This window comes from Cyclopterus lumpus, chromosome 19, assembly GCF_009769545.1.
Source record: "Cyclopterus lumpus isolate fCycLum1 chromosome 19, fCycLum1.pri, whole genome shotgun sequence".
In the NCBI taxonomy this organism is placed as follows: domain Eukaryota; kingdom Metazoa; phylum Chordata; class Actinopteri; order Perciformes; family Cyclopteridae; genus Cyclopterus; species Cyclopterus lumpus.
Window position 1 is genome coordinate 6,906,535 of NC_046984.1, and position 20,706 is coordinate 6,927,240.

General features: G+C 43.6%; 1 protein-coding gene across 2 annotated transcripts in view; it reads right to left on the reverse strand.

The window, feature by feature from the left end:
- The window catches only part of trrap (transformation/transcription domain-associated protein), a 78,207-nt gene that overhangs the window by 8,671 nt on the left and 48,830 nt on the right, over nucleotides 1-20,706 (reverse strand). For both annotated transcript variants that reach the window (XM_034558219.1, XM_034558221.1), the window contains 10 exons: nucleotides 18,654-18,845; nucleotides 16,162-16,357; nucleotides 15,194-15,312; nucleotides 14,942-15,088; nucleotides 14,003-14,103; nucleotides 11,992-12,193; nucleotides 9,535-9,696; nucleotides 5,479-5,569; nucleotides 4,975-5,180; nucleotides 3,635-3,896 (listed from right to left, as the gene is read on the reverse strand). In XM_034558219.1, coding sequence (XP_034414110.1) covers nucleotides 3,635-3,896; nucleotides 4,975-5,180; nucleotides 5,479-5,569; nucleotides 9,535-9,696; nucleotides 11,992-12,193; nucleotides 14,003-14,103; nucleotides 14,942-15,088; nucleotides 15,194-15,312; nucleotides 16,162-16,357; nucleotides 18,654-18,845 — 1,678 coding nt within the window. The remainder of the gene's footprint in view (nucleotides 1-3,634; nucleotides 3,897-4,974; nucleotides 5,181-5,478; nucleotides 5,570-9,534; nucleotides 9,697-11,991; nucleotides 12,194-14,002; nucleotides 14,104-14,941; nucleotides 15,089-15,193; nucleotides 15,313-16,161; nucleotides 16,358-18,653; nucleotides 18,846-20,706) is intronic.

The following is a 20,706-nucleotide window of genomic DNA, read 5'->3' on the forward strand; positions in this document are numbered from 1 at the left end:
AATCCATGAAACTGCACGGCATTGCCATTTCAAACCTGTTCAATCTCTCCCAGAGTGAGCCCCTAATACTTTAAATAAACCCTTTAAAACAGCCAATGTTCTTTACGTAGTGGCCCCATTTCTCCATCCGTCTGCCTGCAATTCACCTGCCTGAAGAATTGCAACCCGACAACAATTCAGCAGCGTAAAAGTGTATAATGCTTATAAATAGGAAAGGCGGGACATGCTCCACTCCTTCCAAGACCATAACGCAATATAGTAATATCATTCCATCTTTATCAGATATACAACATCCCCCCCTGTTTAAATCTGGAGACGGCTGCACATAAGCAGGCAATGTGTTATTACAACTTATAAAAAATACCTGACTATTTTAAATATTAGTAACCAACATTTCACCTTGTTTTTGAGTTAATAAAGTGGGACAATAATGATTCTGCAGGTTCTCTATGGGAAGCACAATGCAGCCAGAGAGAGCAGGAGAGTTGTTTTCAACCCCTCCGAACTCATCTTTGACCCCTGCTCCTCCAGCTCGCTAGGGGAATCGGATGCTGAGAGACGGAGTGTGGGGTGGGAAGTAGCCAGGCTGCCCTCTGACCTGTGTGTAGGAACTGCTGCTGCCTGACAGACCACAGCGGATGGATCTGCACTTCTGCACCAAAATATGGATCCAGACTCAGGCGAGCCACCTCTGTATATAGAAGCATCATTCCCTCAAGTCTCACTGCCCTGTTCCTCACTCAGGGCAGTGAGTATGCATGTGTGTGGTGGGATGAAGTCAACTGCACTTTATTGTGTCCGATTGGTGAGCTGAAGTTTTGAAGTTCAGGGGTTTCTGCCAATAGAAGTTCACATTTAAAGCTATGACTGACAACCAATGGAAGGTAGATAGGTGCTAAGCCAAATTGCTATACAGAGTTCCATTTAACTATGATTAATTTCATTTCAGCATGATAAATGACTCTTTAATAGGCGCAGAATTAAAAAAGCAAGGAAACTTGTGCATTTCTTTTTCAAAAAAGCTCATCTGACAAAAGTCTCTGGAACAGATCCACTGCTAAAACAGTAACTCATGCAAATAGCGTTCGCCGTAATTGGATTTGAATGCCTCCCTGCTGCCAAATGTTATATGTGCACACATAAACCCATATTTTCCGGCCCACAAACCCTGTGAAAGCGAGTGAGCCACTAACGTGGTTCGGGAATGGGAGCTTGGCTGCTCAGCAGCTCTGTAAACCCTGTTTGTTCCGCTCTGGAAGGCTTGTGTGGTTTCAGTCTCCGTCGGCCGTGCTCCCACGTCGCCGTGGGGACAGCTGGGTAGCGAGGGTCGGCAGGCACTCTGCGACGCAGAAGCCCCGGTGATGCCTGGCTGCATGAGCACAGCTGGCACGGCAACATCTGGTAAGATTCATCAGCACAGCGCTCGCTCCGAGTCTCGCTCACTCTTGTTTGTGTTGTTCATTCAGTCAGTCCCGTGCTTTTGCTCGCTAAGGCCATCACACACTCTCATTCCCATTATTTCCTTCTTTCTAATATACTCTCTTATATGCTCCTTTCTGTGGTTGTATAGGCTCATCAGCTCTGACTCAACATTATGGCTTTTTTCCCTCCGAGTCAGGTGTTAATTTTTTTTCCCCTAGCTGCTTTTTATTTCACTCACAGTCCTTGTCCTCCACCATCCCAGGGCCAAACACATTAGCTCTATTGGCCACTCTCAACACCAGTGGAGGGGAAAAGCATGGGAGAGACTGAAGAGCATGGGGGGGGGGGGGGGGGGGGGAATGAGTGGCTCTGTGAAAATGAAAGGAAAAGGGGAGACTGGGCCGTTTACTGTGAGGGTAATTCAGCGAGCATGTATGTGTGCAGTCAGTCCGGAGGAGTAAAAGGAGCCAGCAAAAAGGTTTATTTGAACACAAAGCTGGGGAAGCTGCAGCGATCCTCGTTTAAACCGGGTCCAGTGAACTGTGGTTCAACTCCCTGATGTATTGTAGGGAAACAGACACGCGGCTTCCAAAAAAAGGGGAATGATTGTTTAGAGAAAAATGTCCCAGAGGGGCCTCGGCTACACTAGAACTGCACCTGTCCCGTTGGATACCTCAGCTTGCATATGATTCTGAACATGCCGGCCAACATGACTGGAGGCTGGAATACTAATAATAATAGCAGTATACTCGCCCCCAACTGGAAGTTGGAAGGTGAAGTCCAACGTCAAGTAAAATAAAGTCCAGTGGATGTTTGTCCAACATAAAAAAACAAAAACAATGGACAGTTTACGTGATACTGTTGTATATTATCCTACTTTGATGACCACACCAGCAAGCGATGTTAATGTTTGCATTTCATTGCTATTTCTACTCTTCTACGAATGATTTTCTCTTCAATGAGAACATAATAGCTACCCTGCAATGGTTTTGAACCAGCATATACCAGGGGAAGGGAGTTTAATGTTTGATCTCTGTGTCACGATAGCTTTAGTAGCAGTATACTCGCCCCCACCTGTTCCAATGTTTTATTTTATTTGAACCATATTCCCTTTTGCTACACCAAGAAACCCATAAACAACCTTGACAAAGGATAACAACTGAAGGCACAACTTTCAGCCTCAACCACAATAAAACAGCACGTGACTGGTGGCTGCTGGTACTTAGCCTAACTGGGACTACACTACTACTATAAAACCCACATTGAGAATCCTTTTCAGCCGGATAAAATGCTGCCAATGAATATAATAATTTCATTACAGTTTCAGTGTCGAGATGCACTGTAACAAATAAGGCTTTACAGACCTTTACACCCTACTAAGACTAAATACTGAACTTTTACAACAGAGTACATGGTTTCAGCTGAGGCAGGAGACCTGAGAGTCTTCTCCTCCATTTCATCAAACCTGTGACAGGCATTGTTGTGCCTGTTGAGATCATCACCGCAGTGCTGCACCAGCCGAGATTAGAAATGCAGCTGACTGGTGTATAATCAAAACCATTGTGGGCGTGTGTGCACACAGTGTAATAAAGACACAAACTGACACACACACCACCTCCAACCCCTCCCTAAATCAAATCACATGGTTGGAAACCTTAATTACATTGCAGAGCACCAATGCTCTAGCTGCTCCGAGTGACAGTGCAGTGTGTCCCGACAGTGCTGATATGAGCATCACAAGTGTCCACGCAGTAACCGGTTTAATATATTGCGACAGAGGCCAGTTCGGCACATATGTACATATATACAAAGTAACACATATGCTAATAGGTGGTGGATCTCTGATGTCAAACGGTGCAGCATGTGTTGCTACCTGGGCAATTGTCGCACCTTGTCGAAAACAGAACTGCTTTCTTTTTGGGTTGCCTTAAAACGCTTCAATTCTTTATGTCTTTTCAAGTTGCCAAGTTTTATGACAAAGTTGCAAAGAGGTAAAGCATTGATGTTAAAGTTAACATGGCGGAAAGTCATGGAAATAAAGCGAACAAACAACAAAGTAAAAAAAGTAAACACAGGAATCGGAAGGGCAGGTTTGTAAAGAATGACCTCAAAATGACTCAAAGGCTCTCTGGCACTTGTTTTTCCATTCTGTCTCTTCTGTGTGGTTCAATGTCTGTAGCCAGGTGCAAGTTTATTTTAAAATCCAACCAACCTGTTGTGAACTGTCCCTTCATCTTCTGGAAAACAGGGTCCTGGGCTGTGGCCTGGGCCCGACGGGCTAGCGACTCAGAGGCAGCACTGGAGAACATGGTGGAAACATTGGAGACGTTCTCCAAGCCCACACCAAAGGTGCTAACAAGCTTCTTGACAAAGTTCAGTGTGTGCGGTGTGATCTTGGCGTCAGACACGGCACCACTCTTCTCAAAGGCTACGGAGTAGCACTTAGCCAGGCCCTGTTGGAGCTGCCTCAATACCTGCAGAGAGAGGAGGAAGGGAACCAAATAGTGAGGAAAAGTCCCTGATGAACACAGGAGCAGAAAACTACAACTTAACATTAGCTGTTTAGCGACGTGATGATTCTTTGTACTTGCAGTTCTCCTCTTCCCGACACATGTGGTGTGTGACACTACAGTCGTGCTATAATTTTGTGACGTGTGCTACAACACTTTCCACCTCTGCAGTAGCAGTGTGATGTGCAACAACAACAAAAGTGAACGTACAGCCATGTACACATTCCTTAAGGAACAAATGTGCGATGAGGTGATGCCATACAGTAACCGAAGAAAGGGAGAGAGGGATGGTGATGATGGCACAGCGTGCCCCGGTCTGCCCAGTGGAACGAGGCATAGAGCCCACAGCTGCTGCAGAGTGCCCCGAACCCTCACAGATAATCACATACACACACACACACACACACACACACACTCCAACAAACGTCCGGCCCTTAATCCCTTTCCCTATCCTACACGCTCAGCGCACCCATCCATCACCGGTCTCAGTCTTCTCCCCTGCTACCTCTTTCTCCCAGTCTTCCCCTCCACACTGGGTGAATTCTGCCTAGCATTGCTAAAACAATTTGCAGCAGCACCAAGCTCAACCTCCTGACACAGTTTGTGAAATTAGGGGGAAAAAGCTGCTGGCTGACTAGTTGATTTAATGCGCTTGAATAAAAATAGCAATCAAAGAAATTATTAATCTTTTATCTGAAATGTACATAGGGGCTTCAACATATTCTGCCATTATATATGCTCACGGCAACACACTTGTTCAGTGAGGGAATGGGAAACAGTGAGGACCTATTCGCAGACAGACAATAACACTTCAGACTAAACAGATGTGTCGGCACGTCAGAGGGACTGGGGTCATCTGGGTGACCAGGTGGCGTGACACACACACATACACAAGATGTGCACTCCAAATCGCTTTCATACATTTGCACAGATGCATGAAAAATTCTCACCACCAGCTGGATTATTTTCTCACCATCTGATCCACAGAAAACATAGCGACAAAGTCAGACACACATTAAACCAGCGCCTTTGTTCTTCTCACCTCTTCATGCCAGTTCTCCCTGAACCACACCATCTGGTCCACGATGCCCTCCAGGGAGGAGAGCAGGGTGGGGTGTAGTTCACGCTGCATGTGCATGATCCGGCTGCAGCGCCACATAGGGGCCGTCGCCCTGATGGGTCCCGGGTCGGAGGCCCCCGAGTGAGGCTGGGCCCCCACTGAACTGGGCTGCTGTTGTCCAGATGCATCTGGACAAGAAGAGTGGGTAAGAGGAGGAAAGGCAGAGTGGTGGAAGAGGGAGATGTGAAAGAAAGAATACATGAGGCAGCAAGGAAAGGGAAAAAAAACAAGAATATTCTCAAGTTTCTTTAGGAAAAGATAAACAGTCCAGAGTAACAATGAAGATAAGCTATATGTTAAACATCCATATGCTAGAAACACATTTTCTTCCTCTATATGTCCAAACATTGTAGAAGTAAAAAAGAGCTGTGAAAGGTCGGAGTACGATAAAGACGCAGCACACTAAAGACAGCCATATTTACTTACCACTTTTGTAGCGCTCCCTCTGCTCTATCTTGAGTGTCAGGTAAAGGGTGCGGATAGGGAAGTAGACAGCCTGGGGGTACACTCGTCCCACCTAGCAGATAAAAGAGGGTCACAGATTACATTTCAAAGACGACCACAAAGGGGGGGGAGAGAGAGAGAGAGAGAGAGAGAGAGAGAGAGAGAGAGAGAGAGAGAGAGAGAGAGACCATTTGAGCACGTGTGTAAGAAAGAGAGTGAGATCATACTGATACAGCCGGAGAGCTCTGCTGTAACAGAGGGAGTGTTTGAAGCTTTGAGTCAGGGGAGTTAGAGAAGTAAAAAACGCGTCATGGCTGAGTTACAAAACTGCATGTGATTGATGATGAAATTGCCTTCAAGACTTTCAAGAAAAGTCAGACAACATTGGAAAGCTTAAATGCTTGAAGTCAGGACAGAAGAGATTTCGAGTTGAGAAATCACCTCAAACTTGGTGGAGTAGGGCTCCTTTGATAATGATGTAGCGGGTGAGTTCACCGTGGTGTATATTTCATGCGTCCGTTTCAGGTCACACAGTTCGTTGAAGAGTTGGGGTGAGTTCGCTGCGTATGCAGTTAAATCACTTTGACTAATAAACTGAGAATCAATGTTTTCGCACATTTTCTCTTCTTCAGTTTTATCATGGTTTAATCTGAACGGGTGTTTAATGTTACACTGGGCACTACACGCGTTCCCTTTATGTGACAGCACATGACGGGTCAGCCTTCCTTTTGAGAATGATGCACACATTTAAAGCCAATTTAAGTCTAATTTACCCAACTGAAGGTTTTCATTCTCCATCCCTTCATGTAGTGCTGCAAGCTCACGTAGAGGCTCTGAACAGATTCTCAATCGCCCCCTTTATGTGGCCACAATATCACCAAAATGTTATTCTAATACGTAAAGGAATCACACTTTGATTGAGAGGTAGACTCAAATAAAAATATATTTGTGGGACATTTGGCCCTCAGTGGGACTTAAAATAGAGTCCATGAAGGTAGAAAATGAGCTGTGACAAAGCTCTCTAAAATTTGAGAACGCTGAGAATAGTGACCTACAGTCTCATCTCTAAATACATATTTTAGAAAATATGGACAGGTTTAGTGTATAATGTGGAATTGTCTGAGAACTCATGTTCCTCTCTGCTATGGTACACCCTGTTGTAATGATGTAAAATGTTCTCAAAAGTGATAAAAACACAAACACGATTACTAATTAGTACAAGAACAATAAGCAGATTAAAAAAATTAAAAAAACAGGTTGTTTTTTTACCAAAGGTCTGCTTTTAGGATAATGGACCAAACCACAAAGTTCTCTCAGGTCTCGGGGCACAATTTCATATGCTGCAATTACAAAGCTACTTGATCCTTCCAGACCCTCGGTATGCCTGCAGGGCAGAAAGGGATACCTCCACATCTAAACAACAAAACTGAGCTTAAAATGACTAACAGTGAGCCTAAGATGGATAGTGGAGAGGGATACATGAGAGATGGAGAAAAGAAGTTTTTTCCCCCCCATACTTCAGCCTCAGGCTAAATGGATTTTAAAACTGTAATCTTTCTCAGACTCCATCCACGCTCCTCTGACATCTTTATCAGGTGGAGCAGAGGGGTTCTCAAAGTGCACAAATCAACTTTAGGCAAGAACTAGCACGGGTTGAAAGCTGCCGAGGGTCAGAATGGGTCAGCCCACACATATCTAGAACATGCTGTAGTTCAAGAGCTGTTCCAGATCGGGTCATGTCTAAAACTCTTCAAGAGACTCGGCTGTAAAGGCAAGTGAGACCGTTATAATTAACTAACTGGAGAAAGAGGCTGCTGCCGTTGCAGGTTTAAGTCTGGAGAAGATTCAAAAGGGAAGAGCAACTACTATTATAAAAATGTACTTCATCTTGAAAAGCACTTAGCACTTCCTCAGTGCTACGGAGCACCTTCAGCCATCACCAAAAGGTTTTAACTGCACTTTTATGGCTGAAGTGCATCTGTACGATGCTTCCAGTGCTAACGGACACAGTGAAGAAAAACTCATCCTCCTGCTAATGTGCAGACATGTTTAAACTACCCATCTGTTAAGTTAATAGATATATGGAAACCGTGCACTGCAGATATCTTAATTCAATATAGGAACATTTGCATAACCCTGTACATACAGTATTCTGCACACTGCCTTCTCGTTATCTCTCATATTCCTTATTTTCTATATTGCATTTACAGCAAATGTGAATTTTTCCCGATTCCTCCTTTTCCCAGTGCTTAAAAACAGAGGGAAGAGAGACAGATTTAAAAGTGAAAAATACTCTATTGAGATGAGAAATGAAGAAGAGACTCTTACTGGAGGATCTAAGTGGCAGCTAACCACAGCATTAAAGATGAGAGGGGAAGGAAGGCAGCGAGGAAGAGGAGGGACCAGAGATCAGCCCGCTAATGGGAAGATAAGAAATGTCATATTTGGCGAAGCCGAGGTGGGCTGAGGGGTAGAGGGTGAGTGGGAGACGAGGAGGAGGCAGCGAGAGAGGGTGGGAGCCTGTGTGGGGAGGGGTGTTGAGCTCCTCTGTTAACTTCTGATTCATCTTCCCGCCTGCCCCCAGGCGCTCTTCTCCTCACCTTCATCAATATTTCAACATACGTTTTTTAAACATCCCGCTGCTGCGGAGAAACTCTAAATAATTCAGGTGAGCGGCAGAGACAAAGACTGCCATGCATTAAAATGCGGTTTTCTCTCCATACAAAGGGGGTGGTGATGGTGGTGGTGGTGGTGGTGGTGGGGGGGGGGTGTAAAGAAAGAGGTGTTAACCTTTTGTCCTTCAGTCATTACAGGGTGGTGAGGCAGACCAAAGGGAGGACTGGATCTTCATAGTTGGAACATCTCTACAGTCCCCTATTGACCTCTATTCATATACATGCAAACGGAAGGTGCTGCTTTATGACTCAACTGTAACTAAGAGGTCACCACTTTGAGCCTTGTAACAACCACGTGTGCCGTTTCAAGTGAAATGTGCATATTTTATATTATATATACACACACCGGGGGAGCCCACAGCGGTCCTCGATCCCCCATTTGAGAAGCACTGCTTTAGTTAGATGAGACAACTCACAAGATTAAGGAATACAATTCCATGATTGCAAATAATCCAGTATGTTTATATTGCTGCGTTCATTTATTGAACAGCTAAGTTGCATTGAGCTAGCTTGTTAATAAGCTTAACAACCGACCATCAATGCGATGCTTCCTCTCTATCTGTATGTACAAAAAAAGAAGAGGATTCCCAAAGTAATCATCACTTCATCATACACTCAGTCTTTCCATGATACTACATCAACGTCTTACACTGCCCACTTGTATTCTGAAACCATATCTTTCCCCTCACTTCTCTTTACCCTTTTGCATATATCTTCTATACACCATTCCTGCTCTGCTAAGAGGATGGCTGTTTGTTATAGCAGACTACTCTTTGAAGATCACCCTCTTCAAATTGTGCGGAAATAATACTCCATTAAGCAAAGCAAATTAGTCTTCGGTTTAATTACGAGCTCTGTTCCCGCAGTGCGGATGTGTACGATATTAGCTTTATAATAATTTCTTGAACAAATAATTTAAAAACCAATTCACGAGGGACTGGTGAAAGCCAATAAATTGCTGTAAAAGGGACAGTAAAATAATTTGAATGCTTAATTTAGTAAATAGGAAGCAGGAGAGATGCCACTTTGGCGTGAATGCAGTAAATTTATCTCGATTAGAAAGACATGCATGAGCCCTAATGCAACCACACACCAGCCAGATGTGCTGCCCCAAATGGTTGAAAGAAAAAATAAAACTGACTGATGGGTGGCACAGACATCCAGACATGAAACTGAAGACGACAAAATGGGAAAGCAACAAGGAGAGGGACATGCATTTACTAAATGTTAGTATTATTTGACACGGCTGTTTGACACATGGTGTCATTTATAGAGTTGGGAACGGAGACCAAGAGCATGTTGGCTGTCGCCCAATGGGGATCTAGATCTGGCTATGGGATAGGGAGTTTTGTAAAGGCCTCACCTGGCTGATTAAGTTGAGCAGAGGTTTGCCTTCTGAACCAACCAGGCAGGTCAGGAGCTGCGGTATCCATGCCAACCACTGGATGGGCGGGACTCCAATGCAGTACTTGTCCACAGCATCTGCCAGAGTGTTCTTGTCATCAAAGCTAAGTAGCCACAACACCTGCAGATGAAACAAGAACAGAAAACGTGAGGAGAGGGAGGTGATTCATGGGAAGCAAAGTGCTATATAAATACCTTCTATTATCATCAAGGCTACATAGTGCTTTCCAGAAAAAAACAGAAACAACACAACAACAAAAGAATAAAATACAAACAACGGAGGTATCATAAATACATAATAGCTGAGGATGAAATTAAGTTCAAAACAACATATAAAATGGCGAGTGAGGGATGATGAAAACCCAGCAACATATTAAATATTCACAAAAGCTTTTCTATGAAGAAAACTTTGTAGAAAGGATTTAAACATGTTCAGAAGCAATCAGAAGTGGATGCTGAATAAGACACTTTTAGGTTACAATTACCTTTCATGGACCAGACTGTAAAAGAGTTAAAGTTGTAAGAGGAAAACAAGAACACCACCAAGAAACAACCCGTCAATCACAAAGTAGCCCCGCCCTAACCATACCCTGCTCTACAGTCTATTTTACTCTAAACTGAACCATTATTTACTAAATGAACACCAGGCTGTATTGAACAAAACTTGAAACCAATGATTGACACCATAAACTCAAGTTTACAATATTTACTGTGGTAATCAATCAAGTGAGAAGCACGGCCATTTTCTCATACACTTTCATTTGACCGGTTAGTAAAAGGTTATCTAAGCTGCTGGAGTTACTCGACTGGAAAGGAAAATATATGGTCTGCATAACAACAGTGGGAGAAAGCGTGGCTCTGAAGAATCTGGCTAATAGGAAGCAGATATATTGAACACATCAGGAGGCAGATGGAGAGAAAAGTAGGAGCAAAACAAACAAATGCAACACTTAAGACAGCCAAAATAAAATGTCCCATAAAGTAACTATATTTAGACACCGTGTAGCAAGAGGTAAGGTCTCCATCGTTAATCAGACCCTTCCACGGCTCTGCTCACAGCAGGAGGGCGGCTGCAGAGTAAAGAACGAGTACATCTTGGCAACCGTTACTATGATCAAAGCTGAGCCAATGTGGAGTTGATCTCTCCTCCCCGGTGTGCTTGTGTGTGCATCTACATTATGATGAAGACATTAACCCCACTCAAACCCCCCAGGCTCTCTTCGGCGAGCCACCTCGGGCACACAGATTGTGTATAATTAATGATAATGACTGGTCATCTCTCTTCACCCATCAGGACTTAGCACCGCCAACCAGGCTTGGCAGCACAATACCAGGGACCGGGTGGGGGTCACAAGAACCACATCTAATTGGAATGTGAAGCTCGTAGCAGCCGTCATTAGAACAGATAATGACAGTGATGCCTAAAGCCAACGCTGGACGTGGCAAAGCCATGTTTATTATGTATTCAGCCTGACCCATAGAGGTAGCTGGTCTTTTCCTCTTGACTTTCATGTGGCTCTTTAAGAGCAGACACAGCAGGCAGTTTTGTACCTTTTATTTCTACCACTCAGCCCCATCAAGCTCTTTAATAAATAATGTTTTTTTAAAAAAGTGTTAAAGTCTTTCTAAGAATGTAACTACATTTGTATAATCTTGCATTGTGTGATGTGATAACTTGATCTGACATTGAGAAGCACCTCACATGAGAACAGAATGCCAGAGCACAGCAGGTCTCAGTGCTTTACCTCAAATAAGAGCAAATAAAGGTATTTCTTTGCAAACCTCTAGATGGACTGGAGTGGCTATAGTAAATGAAGAAGGTGAGATGCTTTTTAGCAAGGAGTCCACCTCTCAAACTCCCATACAGGGCTTAAAGAGGTTAGGGATGATAACATTGATCTGACTGTTAAGAGAAAGGTCCATCCATGCAGAGGGTCATGAGATTGGAGTATCAGGGGAGGCCATTAGTTCGTTAACCCCCCCATGCCAGAGGATGGCCTTCACTCCACCAGTGTGGGAACCCATCCACACTGTCCATCGGTGGACTGTAATCAATCAAATTACTACTCGCTGCTTGTACATGTGGCAAAGAGGTAAAGTCTTTCTCCTTATCAGCAACAGTAGTGTCTGGACTGGATTGAGTCAGGAAACTATGGAAATAAAAGTGACACTATCTGACAAAAAGACTGAAGCTACTGGTCTTTAAGAAACAGGGTTTAGGTGCACGAGTGGTGGTTGACATGCTAGCAAAGCAAACAACAAAAAACAGTATCATCCTCTCTTGTCCTCATAAAAACCGAGGGAAATGTAAACACACAACAGTTATTATGATGTCAGTATTAACATTTCACAATACATGTTTGCCTCCTACATTTAATGATCACACAAAAGGCCCTATTCTCAGATCCCTTCTCACCTTTGCAAGGTATTTGCGTGACTTGCTCTCGTTTTGGTGGCGGCAGGCGTGGAGGTAGCAGGTAATGGCGGAGACTCCCAAGTGGAGCTGGCGGTCCTTCACGAAGATGTTCTCCAGGTAGTCACCCCACATGGCCCAGGCCTTCACCAGGACATCGTGCATCTGTACAGCAGCTGAAAAGGCCTTATTTGCCTCCTCTGACCTGCAACAAAAGAAAAGTGGGAAGGTGAAAATCGTTGTCGTGATGGACAGGCAAGTGAAGGGCAAGTGAGCAAAGGGTGGGAGGCTGCGGTGAAGGGGAGGAAGTATGATCGAGTTAAAGGGAAGTCGGAGATAAAAGAAAATAGATACAAAAGTAGGGAGGGACACGGAAGAGAGGCGGTAGGGTTGAAAGAGATGGATGAAGAGCAGAGTTGAAGGAGCTAAAAGAAAAAGATGGAGTGGGCGAGAAACAGATTATGATGATCACATTCTGAATTATGTACTACACATCAATAAGCACCATATTTCATTTGCTGTAATCTTCAAGGCCTTTCCCATCAGCATTACAGAGTAAGTATTTAACCCAGCATGAATTAATGTCACCAAGGGTTTAGGCACTTTGTTATATTGCAATATGAGTTGAACCCAACCTCATCATACTGTGCAGATCAATCCATGTAATACTGGGTGACATATGAGCGTAACATCTTCCTATTTTATCAGAAATGACAGAGCGGCAAGGTAAAAAAAACAACTGTGTAATGGCTATATTTATCTGTATACAAACCATTGACTGAAGAGCATTGCTTCGTCTTAGAGAAATCTGCAAACTTTTGTTTTATCCTGGTACTCACTTGAGTATTCAATTCAGAAACCGTTAATAGCAGGCAAAGAAATAGACAAGGGAAATCTGGCAGGAGACCCAAGTTTCGACTGCACCATTTATGCTGACAGGGAAATATATTCTGAATCAACACGGCGAGTAGTTTCAAACTTCACGTTGGCACGCAGTCTGAATAATTGTTACCCGCCATGGATTAACAAATAAGATGCAAGCGGCAGCCTGAGACGCACTACCCTGCAGTCAACACAAGGAGACAGACTGGCCTCTCATGGAAAAAACCTTTACGGAGCCACAGCTGGTAAAGTTTAAGAGCGCTTCCAAAAACTACTCTCCCGCTTACTTACATTGACATGTCTCCCAAGCCAATCAATTAAAGTGTGTTATTATAAAAGGCATTTTGGCATGTGATTAAGAAATGGGAGCTTGATTGCTGTGGGAGTCAGAGTCGAAGACCCTCCAGTAATACTTAATGGGGTTGCCTCACTTTGCCAGTGTAAAAGTACATTAACAGTTTCTACTACCCGGCTCAACAGGAGCAGTGGCACCCAACAGACTGTCAAATCTGACACCCGTTTAATTGAATGATCCCAAAATCCTTAGAGCGCACGCACGCACGCACGCACGCACGCACGCACGCACGCACACTTAATTCCCCCCCCAATGTAGGGGAAACATAATGATTGCAATAAACCCTGCTGAGGTGGAGGCAAGTTCTGCTGATCCCAGAGATTCCTGCAAATTGCCTCCAGTTAATTATTGAGCTGCATATACATTTAATAAGCCTTTCTCAATTTGTCTTTTCCCCCCTGAGGACGCCATGTCACGTCAAAGCTGACGGGTGAAAAGAGGGTGCAGAAGGGGAGAGGGTGTTACAGACTGTGGGGATGTATGTAACACAGGCAACCCCTGCAGCCCAAAACACATTACTGACACCGTCACATACTCATGTCATAGATTACAATACATTAACATGTATGCCATGTCACAGGGATAACTAGTAACATAATCTCATAGGTACGTCAGTTTGAGGCGAGAAGTGCAGATTAAATATGACGTCCACGTCCAGACAGGATAAAACACCCACGTAGGTAATGAACAAAGGAAAGACAATGACAGACAGAATGGTAGATTCAGATTGTAAAGCTGAAAGCTAGTCGATGCCAACTGGAGCACTGATGGACGTACTTGTTGATTTGAGCCAGGAACATGCCCTTCAGAGCGTAGAACTCAGCCGTCATCTCCTTGGTGAAGTACTTCAGGTTGGTCGACTCGATCACCTCCAAACCCTAACGGACGAGGAAGTGGAAAACAAGGGTTTTAAATTTCAAACCAAACTGCAGTTAAGAAACATTTGTCGTCGCATGGGAGAGGACAAATGATACCAGGACATTCTGTTTTAGACAGGGCTATAATCGCAGGTGAAAAAACAAACAAACTGCTCGGTGTTCATTAAGAAGTAAGAAAAAAGGTGTTACGGGAACTAAACTTCCATTATGGTGAGCCTCTGATTAGGTGTCCCCTACATACAGCTGTGACAAACGATGTGTGGCGGGAGAGAGAGACAGAGAGAACCAGAGGAGATGAGATAGAAGAGAGGGAGAAGAGTGTCTACTGGCATTTTTAATGACTCGTGGTGCGCTGAACTGCTTCTATTAATCAGAGTACTTCCATGGGCTTAAGAGCAAGCTCCTGAGTTACATTCTGTTATAAGTCTCCCTGCTATAACTTGTCACCTAGAGCCACCCCAAACACTTGCTCTTAATATTCCCACTCATTTTACCGCTAACTCCACCTCCAGCTACTGCAAACATAAATCCACCCATGTACTTAAATCACACTAAATGCATCAAATGTGTTATTCTTCAGTAGGGGCTGGCCCATTTCAAATTGGAGCATTACCACGGTTCAAAAGCCTTGCAGCTGTGCTGCATTATGGTGCAGGTGTCACATGGGTGCGATATATTTATCATGTTTTGATCACACATAATTAGCATGTACAGACTAAATGATTTGTGCCCTTTCTGGAGAGGGATTTTGCTAATAAAAGGGTGCTCAAATGTATTGAGATTGCGGTATCACTGAGTTTTTTCCATCCGTTACATCACAGAATTATGGGCATCTTACCTGCATGCACTCATTCTTGCCCATGACGCCAGCCAGCTGCAAATAACATTTGACCTGCTGTCTGATCTTCTGGAAGCAGTCAACAATGGGAACTGTGGGGATGGTATGGATACGACTCAGAATGTCCAGAGCCACATTCACCAAACCCTGGGGAAACAGGCGGGAGATGGTTTCACAAACACAAGACAAACTAAATATTGCTTATTGATTGGATTTACGTGACTAAAAAGGCTCATGAGACTAAACCAGTACCTGTTTGCGTCCTATCTTGCCGTACTGAATGATAGCAGAGGCCGAGGCATGAACTCCCAACATGGCATTGTTGTTGTTTGGATCATGCTGTGTGTTCGTCTCATATGCCGTCACTATGGCTGTGGACAAAGACAGAACAATGATACATTTTGTCCTGCTACAATACTTTATACAACTGTCATATTTGAAGACGTAGGCAAAGAAAGTGGAGCTGAGAGCAATATGAACATCGGGGATCGTCTAGCACTCTGAAAGCTCCGCTGTCATAATGCAGAGGAGGGCAGAGGGGACACTAAACGTATTGAACAGTAAATGGGCCATGGCGATGAATTTCATCAAGAAAATTCCATTTCACTTTAACATAGGTTTGAAAGCTGTCGGGTATAAATGGAGTGGATTTTATTGGCATGGTGCTGCAGAACCATAGCTATCATTATTTCAGCGCCTCACACTGAGTTGGAGCTCAAGTTGCTTGAGACATCAAATTTTGCAGTGGCTGCCTCTGATTGGTTTTAAAGTCACTGCAGGTGAGAGCACCAAGCAAGGTATATATATATATATATATATATATATATATATATATATATATATATATATATATATATATGTGTGTGTGTGTGTGTGTGTGTGTGTGTGAGTGTGTGTGTGTGTGATATTTTGCAGCGAGGTGTGTTTTAGCGAACTGACATTTGGAAATGTACAGAGACCCCTGAGGAGGCGGGGTTCTGCAACTCGTGTCCGTTTTTTTTTACAAAAAGAAAACCAAGTAAGGAAGAGAAGTTGGAGAAGTAAGAGAAAGGAATGGGAACACAGAGGAAGGAAGGAAGGAAGACCCCTTCCTGGAACTAACAAAAACCCGAGCAGCAAACGGAGTGTGCGTCTGCATGGGAGGGGCAACCTGTAATACACATGCAATGTGTCACAAGTCATGCATGTGGACGTGCTGGGTCTGTTTGTGTGTGTCGCACCTTGGTAGTGGTGCTGGCGCCACATGAAGATGCTGCTCCAGTGGGACAGGTCGTCAGAAACAATGGGCAGCCGGTTCCTCCAGGTTTTCACCACAGTCTTCATGTCGTGGAGGCTGGTGTTGCGGCCCAGGTTAGCTAGCTGAAGCCCTGCATTAATTTGGGCCGCTTCTTGCAGCTCAATGATCTGCTGTGCCGCCTGGGGGGGGAAATAGGCGTGAAAATCTGCTCTCGACCTTTTTGTATATTTCATACAGTATCTTGACAACACTCGCTTGACTCTTTGAGTCCAACTTTAAACTTTTATGATGCATGCAAGTTGGATGACCTGAAGAAGCAGCCAAATGGCAAATGCTTCTCATGCTAGCAATGGATAACTGATTTGTTTACAGTTATCATTTTGTGTTGCTTCAAAGATTTGGTCCACACACAGCTCCACCAGCTGCCCTTAATCTTGTTAATATTCGGTCTACACATCCCAAGAAATGTATGCTACAAGCCAAATGTCCCGCTTACTTTGCACTGAATTACACACAGAATGTGTCCATTCGCTGTCAATCAGTGGCTGCTGGTCATTTATGATATCTCATATCTCATGTCAATTGTTCAGGGTGTTTTGACATGAATGCTAAATCAGAGCATAGTGAGCCATTACAAATCTTTCAGCATGTCTGCCTTATCGCTATTCCCTTTTTTCTTGTTGTCTTCAGTGTGTGGTGTAACAAACACTGAAGAAGATCTTTAATTTAAAAAAGAGGTGGTGAGGAGGAGGTAAAACTAAAGTGTGGACGGTAACATGGTTGGAAAGTGGATATGGAGTGTTTGGTGATCAGATTTTAGGTATGGGGTGGAAAAATGGGGTGGGAGATGTGGGGAACAAAGACGATGGAAAGAACCACAAGAAAGGTGATGGCAAGAAAAACACATGGGAGACTGCTGCATTAATGGAAAAAAGTACTATTAAAAAAAGGTACGATTATAGATAGAGAAAAACATAAAAGATGAGGTAAAAGGTAGACTGAAATGATCAGAAAGGGTATTGACAGTAAGACAAAAGCTGGGGCTATCCTCCTGAAGACCACTGGCTTAAGACTCATACTCAATCACGGGGGCTGAAAACCTCCACGAACGAGAGGGATCAAAGTGACCAAACACATTAACTTCTACAGCCATACCTGAAGATCTGTAGTATAACTCTCGGAAAAAGCAAAGCCTTCTCACTGCCTCTTGTAAGACATTATTATTGTTCACTTTTGCCACAACGTTGTCTTCTCAGGCCAATTTGATTGAATTATTAAAAGAAGAAACTTCGAAAGTATTATTTTGATAATGTCACAGAAACCAAAACACAACATTTTGGCACTAGAAATGCCGTCCAGTAGTATTTCTTTTATACCGTTACAATTATTCTGTGAGGGAAATCATAATGTCGGCCTCCATTACTTCAATGGCTATCCTGCTCCAATACAGCAAAGAAGAAAAGAACTGGGAGAATGTGAACATGATAATGGAGGGCTTCTTTCTCACTGCGTGAAAAAAGCCCCATTGATTGTCCCAAAGCCGCTTTGTGAACATATAATCAATCATTCCATTATAACTACTCATCAATCAATATTAATGCCAACCCTCATAATCGATAGTGTGGGTGATAATCTATTGATCGACAGTCACTGCTAAGAGCTGGGATTTGATGATAACTTGATTGGAATGATATTTGAACCCTTCTGTATTTGCACAGTCTGGGCTTCTTATTCTCTGAGCTCATGGAGTCGTGAACGTGAGATATAGAGTTTGGAATGGAGATTTACAAACGGCCGCTTGGCTGGGTAGAGGAATAAATAGCTTGTTTTCCCTCGGCTAGGGTAAATAATTGGACTGCACATATGCGAGCACACAAACACCAAAACACACAAACACAATAACAAAGAACGTAGTCACCCAATTCAAATACCCATTTTGAAAAGATAAATGTAGTGAATCAGAGCTTCACTGAAGACTTAAACCCGCCCCCCCCCCCACTCGCATCTCCCAAAACAAAATAAATTAGGCAATACAATATTTTTCACAATTATCTGTTAATATCAGCTGATGGCCCATTTCTAACCTTCATTCAGACTGTCCAATTCATCATGTAAATGTAATTCTACTGCAGGTATTTAATCAAATGGTATCTGATGGCAGGGAAGTAATTACAGCTATTCTAAACTAACTCTCTTTCTTCCCTCCCTCTCTTCATCTGTCCCCTCATTCTGTTCACTCTACCTTTTTCAATTTTCTCCTTTTTCATCCTATTGTAATCTCTAATGGTGGAATCAAAAAGGCGTAAAAGTTTTCTTTATCATGCATCTCAATTTTCCAAAAATGGAGTGGGAGAAGAGATAGAGGCTGTAATAGGAGTTACTCAACATCTCAGGGCCACCGATGCTCTCTGGACATGCGTCTCTTCAAGTGCTGACCACAATAAACAGAGGATGTTCATGCATTTTGCAACTGACCTGCAGCAGCGGCGTGTGAACGTGGGAAACGATGTGAGGTAACCGCCTCCACTCCCGGATGGCCAGGCTGGAGGCCATCTCCACCAGCCGCTCTATGAAGTTGAGCTGCTGCTCCTCGGGGTGGCAGATGGCCAGGTAGCCACGGTGCATGTTCACCTTCCACGCCATCTCCTTCGGACAGCTCAGCTCCACCTGGAAATTTCGCACAGAAGGCCAATTTCCACGTGTCACCACAAAATGTATAGTAGCAAAAGACTGCGGGTACAAAACTCAATTATCCAGGATTAAAAAGAAATTTAAAAAAGTACACGTATTGTCCCATATCAAGATGACTCACAAGAACACTGGGAGATCTGAAGGGCATACATGTTTTGTTATTGGTTTCATTAATCAGTCTTATTTATTCTACCATCTGCCGTGTCCAGAAAATCAAGCTTCACTTGTGTTTGCACTAAAAAATCTTCATCTTGCTATTTTATGTTGTGAAGAAATCCACTAGTTTTCCAGCTAAATACATCCCGTTAGCACACAGGATAAAATGCTGAGAAGATAAACTCCTCAACAAATATGTTGTTTAAGGTAATAAGATTGTTTTTTAATTATTTGTTCTTAAGTTCTGTAACCCTTTGGTGTCATGACACATGAGCAGTACATTGAACATGCATACTTTTGGTAACATTGGGCCGAGTCGCTAACAGACAGTAGCTGCCATTTGCAAATAATAAAAAAAGAAGATTAATTTAAGAAAAACCACAAGAATGATTGTGGAATTGGTGACATATTCTCTTGAAACAGATACACAGTTGGTGTATCGGCGCGCTATCTTCCTGTGCTTGTTTGGCCATATGATGTCAAGCAGCACTCTTCACAGCGTTGGCAGTTTTAATTAAATGAAAACATCCGAGGGGAAAAGACCTATGACACTTTCCTTGCACAATTTAACACAAACACACAATACTGTTTCAAATTCATTTTCTGAATGGTTTCAGCAGGACTTTTGTACTAATGACTAATCAACCTGCCGAGTCTGGCACGGAGGCGGAGGAGAGGAAAAGGCCCTCCTATTGATTAATATCTGAGTGCATTAACACTAAACAAACAATAGCCCAGGGGAGCCCGCTATGTCAAACCTGTGGTTTGCCGTGGTGTGTTTATAAGTGAGTGAGAGAAAGAACAAAAAGAGGAAGATTGAAAAGAGCAAGAGAATGAGGAAGTATAGGTGTTTATTTGTGTATGCTCTTCCAATGTCGGAGAAAATACAGTGACCGGTTAGACGCACTTATCAGGGGCGACGCTTGATGAATATCCTGGAGACAGGGCCGCCCTTATCAAGAGCCGGCTTTAATCGAAAGCGGGCACATTTGGACTTCGCCTCCGAGTTGGTGAGCAGTGGGCAGGCAGGCGACTGAAAGCCTTGCTCCTCTCCTCCACCATAAAACAAATCACCCCGCAGCAGATGCTGGGGTAATTATTCACGCACGCAGCTGTCGTAAATATTAGCCGCTAAAAGCAGAGCATGCAGAGGGAGGGATGAAGAGATGGAGGTGGAAGTAGAGAGGGCAGTGATGACAAAAAGAAAACCAAGTAAAGAAGAGAAGTTGGAGAAGTAAGAGAAAGGAAAGGGAAATGGGAACACAGAGGAAGGAAGGAAGGAAGGAAGAAAGGAAGGGCGGAGGAAGGGATATAGCGGCATTGGTGCTGCCATCCAGACAATTTAATTAGGTGTCACCTTAGGACAGAGCGGCTCAATGGATTGGTTCCAAGTCTCCTTGAAAGAGCAAAGCAGGAGTATTTGTTATATGTCAGGTACTATCACGAGCTTGCCACTCGTCTACACTTTGTTTTAGGTAACACAAGGCCAATAAATTAACAGAGCAAAAAGCTGAACTGCATTTCCACAGCTTTACAGCCAGCTCTCTCATTATCCCAGGGGGTATATCGGCCAATATCAAGTAACTATACTTCAGTGAAACGAGGCCTGCGCTTAACATACAGCACTGTACCTGAAACCAGGAGTAAAATGAAAAAGTAGAGTCATGGCTCTGGTTCACTG